A 4,687-nucleotide genomic window follows, 5' to 3' on the forward strand; every position below is an offset into this window, starting at 1 on the left:
AACCCTCTTGACATGGATAAATTCAATTAGTTTTCATGAAGTCGCTCAAACTATTATGGAGTAGAAAACTTGTGTATGCATGCCAAAGGTGATTAACATGCAGTATTTGAATTCATTCATTCCCCATAAAGCCCATAACCAATCTAACTTCAATTATAAAAGACAGCTTGACCACTCCTCAACCGCAAATCTCACACATTATGTACATATTCTGCTGAATAATTAATTAACAAACTCTCTTACCTAATTGCCTAATCATTGCCCAATAGCAACCCTCAAATGTTAATTAATTATATTATCAAAGTTGACCAAATATTTTTACATGATTTGGACAGACGGATTAGTCCTGGTTAATTAACATGGTTATAATCTTTACTAATTCAGAAAAATATAATATTATACTTTCCTATAAAAATGATACTATTAACAATTTAACATATATAGTTTTATGTTAATCCTCCCTCTTTAAATACTTCATGTCACGTATATTTTCAGAATTATTGTGCATGTTCTTTCAATACATACTCATTCAACATCTTGGGGGAAAAAGAAAAAGAAAAAAAAACAGAACAAATCCTGTTTTTAACATTTTCTAAGCCTCTTGCAGTCTGCAGGCCATTTTTTTCCCATTCTTCCTCAAAATCATTACAAAATTTGGACACCCTTTTCCGAGATTTGATCTGGGTTTGCCTCATTTTTCGACAATACCGCGATCGAATCGTAGAAGTTTAGGCCTTTACTTTGGGAGATGTGGTAAAAGAACATGGTGAATGTGTAAGATGAAATGAGCTATAGTTAGCATGCTGAGATTGTGCTCTTTACCAGAAAAGCAGAGGTCTTCAGAACAGAAAGTAATGTACTAATTAGGAGGGAACTGTTTCAAAAATCAGACATTTTACTCTTTAAATTCAAATTTTTTGCCAATTAAAAGGTAACATATAATTTCTTGATCTTGTTTACTTTTCTTTTTTTTAAGTTCTTTCTAAATTACCCTTGTTAAATCATCTGTTACTTTCAAAAAACTTCAAAAATTTCGCAACTTTAACCTTTTTTTTCATACCCTTCACTTGAATTCGGCCTATTTTTAACCAATGACAATGACACAAGATTACTCCTTTTCCTATGCTTTTGTGTTGCTTACAAAAGAGTTGTAGTTGAAGTACTAAAATTTGAATTTCATCTGAGTTATTTTTGCAGCTTTCCTTTTTTTGTCATTTTTTGGATTTATTGTTTACACAAAAATGTCTACTGGGGACTGCAGGTTAAGGTTAATAAATTTTTGTTTCCAAGGAAGTATAACAGAAGAAATCATGGGGAGTTCAGTAACAGATGAGAGTCATGATTTGGGTTATGAAGCTTCATCATCATCTTTCGATCCCAACGATCAATCGACGAATTCTCCAATGAGCACTGCCTCTTTTAATTACTGCAGAACTAGTTCAGAGATGTCAACTGATAGCTGCTCTGAGGCTGCGTCCCCGGTTAGGTGGAACCCGCCGAGGGCCGCTACCCCTCCTATGGCTTCACCTTCTAGGCTTGGAATGAAGAAGTACATGTATAGCATTGATTCAGGGCTTGATGAATTGGAGATAATAGATTTAGGTATGTTTCTCAGGTCTTATCATCAAATGAAATTATGTTGTTGTTTATAATAATTTCGAGTTTTTCATTTACTCGGAATACTCCTAACTTTAGGGATATCTTCTCGAAACAGTCTTGAACTTATTTGTCTTAATTTACCAAAGTTGAAAATGTTAAAATATATCAGAAGATTTCGCCAATGTTAAAGTGGAAAGTTGAGATATTTTGTATGATTTTATTTTCCTCATAAGAAGCTTATATGAGATTTTCTTTAATTTTGTGCAAATTTAAAGAGCTTGAGATTATGAAAGAAAGATTTTCAAAGCTTCTGCTGGGTGAAGACATGTCAGGAGGCGGGAAAGGTGTATGTACTGCGGTCACAATCTCTAATGCTATTACTAATCTCTATGGTATTTTCCTCAAAAACCTGTAAAATCCTAACTATATTTGCAAAATTATTTTGATAATTGATTTATGAAACAATGCAGCTACAATATTTGGCAACGCTTTGAAGTTGGAACCTATGAAACCGGAGAAGAAGATGATGTGGAAAAAAGAAATGGATTGTCTTCTCTCAGTTTGTGATTACATTGTGGAGTTTGTTCCTGAAGATGGACAAGATCTCGAGGCAAGTGAGTTACGGAGTTGTACATTACATTTCATACATTATGACAGGAAAACTAAAATTTCATTACATATTAAAATTTTGCAGGTAATGTGTACGAGGCCAAGAACAGATATTCAAATGAACTTACCTGCACTGAGGAAACTTGATGGAATGCTCATGGTAAGATAACATATGCTTCCATCACCATTTTCATTAGTATACGAAAGAGAAAAGGTAACTCAGTATTTGCTTTATCTCAGGACATTCTGGACAGTTTCGAGGAGAAAGAATTCTGGTATGCTGAACAAGGCAATGCAACTGTGAATTCATCGAGAACAACCTCATTTAGGAAGGTTGTAACACGGAAAGATGAGAAATGGTGGCTGCCGATCCCCTGTATCCCACCGGGTGGTCTCCCTGAAAATGGCAGGAAACATTTAAAACATCAGCGTGATTGTGCAAATCAGATTCACAAAGCTGCCATGGCCATTAACAGTAATACTCTCAATGAGATGGAAGTACCAGAATCTTACATTATAGGCCTTCCAAAGGTACTTTCACTTACATTACAAGAAGCTTGAGTTAGCAGTGAAACATAGCAGTGAATTTCTGACAGTAATTTTACTGTTTTCGCTGATGGTAAACCGTTTATTGTCTGATTTGTATCAGAGTGGAAAATCTTGCCTAGGAGATGCAATATACAAATACATGTACAACGCAGAGTATTTCTCCCCTGACCACCTCCTTGATACATTGAAGATAAACTCGGAACATGAAGCACTTGACCTTGCTGATAGAGTAGAAGCTTCCATGTACACATGGAAGCGCAAATCTGGAATAACACATTCGAGATCTTGGAATGTGATGAAGGATTACAAGTCGTCAGAGCCAGATAGGAATGACAAGAATCACGTACTTGCAGAAAGAGCTGAAAGTTTGCTGTTTTTCTTGAAGCATAGGTTCCCTGGACTATCACAGACAACATTAGACACATGCAAAATTCAATACAATAGGGTAAGTAATTTTACTATAAAAACTTGGTAATATAGGGAACAAATATTCCTAAAAGATGGTGAATAACTCTTTTGTAGGACGTTGGGCAAGCAATCTTAGAAAGCTACTCAAGGGTTCTGGAAGGTTTCGCGTTCAATGTTGCTGCTTGGGTTGATGATGTACTCTCTGCAGACAGGTTGATGAAAAACCAAGAACAGTAAGAGAACATAAAAGACTTATCTGAAGACCAAGAATCTCCGCCTTTTTTGCATCTTCACAGTACGCTAAACTCTCATCACAGAGAACACAACAAGGCCAAGAAATGAACACAGTTTTCATATGTGATGAGCGTCAAAATTAGCACAAAAGGTCTTTGCCGTTTAAGTCAATTTATTCATCAATGTAAAATTGTGCAGCAAGAACTGCTATAGCCTAGTATGATGTTCAACTGTGCAGCAAAAACTGCTATGGCGGAGTTATGTTCACAGATGTAGCTTATGATTTTCAAGTTGCAAGTTGTGCATAAGTTAAACCATGCAACTTATAGATGATACAATCAAAGTCCAAATGCACAAATGATCAATTGGAGAAAAGGATGTGCAGAGTTTTACATTCTGTTCAACTCGGTAGTGAAGACAATTTAAGTTCAATTTTCAAACCCCAAGTCTTGTACAATACTCAATTTGGTTCTAGTACGAACCCATTAAGATAATCTGGCTCATTTCCAGACAATGATCATGGAACATGAAGCATCAAAATTACTTCAAGAGAACAAATTCCACCCTTTTATCATTACAGCCATCAGAAAATATCTAAGAATATACTTCGTATTTGTTTAAGGTGAAAGACTATTACACCCTTTCATTAATTTGCAAACAACATAAATTTCTTAAAATTTTAAGACATTTGATACAACAATAAGTCGAAATTACAAGATAAAATAACCAAAGAATTCCTCTAAAATGCAAGATTCATTAAAATCTCCCCCAATTCCTTTCTGTTTTACATACTCCGTAATACCCAAACCCCATAAAATTTCCGGAGAAATAACAACATGGGTCACCCTAAATTCAACAAATTTATACAAAAAACGCAGAATAATAAAGAATGGCAAACCCTAGAGTTGAGGATCAAACATCAGTAAGAGAACCCCTGGTGAGAAGCCTGGAATTGGGGAATGGTTTAAGAGTAGGAGGAGATGAAGCAACGGACTTGAAAGCGTCAACTTTTGATTTGCATTTGATGTTATCACCATTGTTGTCTTCCAAGCACTTCCTTAAAGCTTCAGCATCTGTTAGTGAAGATGGTTTCTTTGCCTCTTTGGGAATTCTCCCTTTTGCATTTCCAGAACCACAACTCATTTTTTTTGATGAATTTGTAAACTACGGAGGGAGTACTAACTCAACTACTAACTCGAGAGTCGTGACTCGTGAGTCATCATCAATTCATCTTTCACAATCTTTAAAATATTATATATAATTTAAAGGTCGATTTATTAACAATAAC

General features: G+C 35.2%; 1 protein-coding gene across 3 annotated transcripts; it reads left to right on the plus strand.

Annotated features, from left to right (window-relative positions):
* The first annotated feature begins 777 nt into the window (after nt 1-777).
* LOC110789540 (rop guanine nucleotide exchange factor 4) lies at nt 778-3,839 on the plus strand. Of its 3 annotated transcripts, none has more exons than XM_021994236.2 (7): nt 778-931; nt 1,262-1,602; nt 1,875-1,991; nt 2,070-2,368; nt 2,449-2,739; nt 2,858-3,202; nt 3,280-3,839. In XM_021994236.2, exons 2-7 carry the CDS (start codon nt 1,311-1,313, stop codon nt 3,400-3,402), a joined length of 1,467 nt encoding a protein of 488 aa, XP_021849928.1. In that variant the 5' UTR covers nt 778-931; nt 1,262-1,310; the 3' UTR covers nt 3,403-3,839. The 3 variants fall into 3 exon arrangements, with proteins under 3 accessions (XP_021849928.1, XP_056693568.1, XP_021849936.1); XM_021994244.2 differs by lacking the exon at nt 778-931 and having other exon boundaries at nt 997-1,602; nt 2,070-2,209; nt 2,294-2,368; XM_056837590.1 differs by lacking the exon at nt 778-931 and having other exon boundaries at nt 985-1,602.
* The last annotated feature ends 848 nt before the right edge of the window (nt 3,840-4,687 follow it).

The sequence above is a fragment of the Spinacia oleracea genome, chromosome 2, assembly GCF_020520425.1.
Source record: "Spinacia oleracea cultivar Varoflay chromosome 2, BTI_SOV_V1, whole genome shotgun sequence".
Taxonomy (NCBI): Eukaryota; Viridiplantae; Streptophyta; class Magnoliopsida; order Caryophyllales; family Amaranthaceae; genus Spinacia; species Spinacia oleracea.

What these genes read in the sequence shown, in the direction of transcription:
- LOC110789540 (XM_056837590.1), top strand. Translation starts at nt 1,242, where the DNA reads ATGTCTACTGGGGACTGCAGGTTAAGGTTAATAAATTTTTGTTTCCAA. An exon ending in ACATTATAGGCCTTCCAAAG is followed by an intron (nt 2,740 to 2,857) that starts GTACTTTCACTT and finishes GATTTGTATCAG; the next exon opens with AGTGGAAAATCTTGCCTAGG. An exon ending in GCAAAATTCAATACAATAGG is followed by an intron (nt 3,203 to 3,279) that starts GTAAGTAATTTT and finishes ACTCTTTTGTAG; the next exon opens with GACGTTGGGCAAGCAATCTT.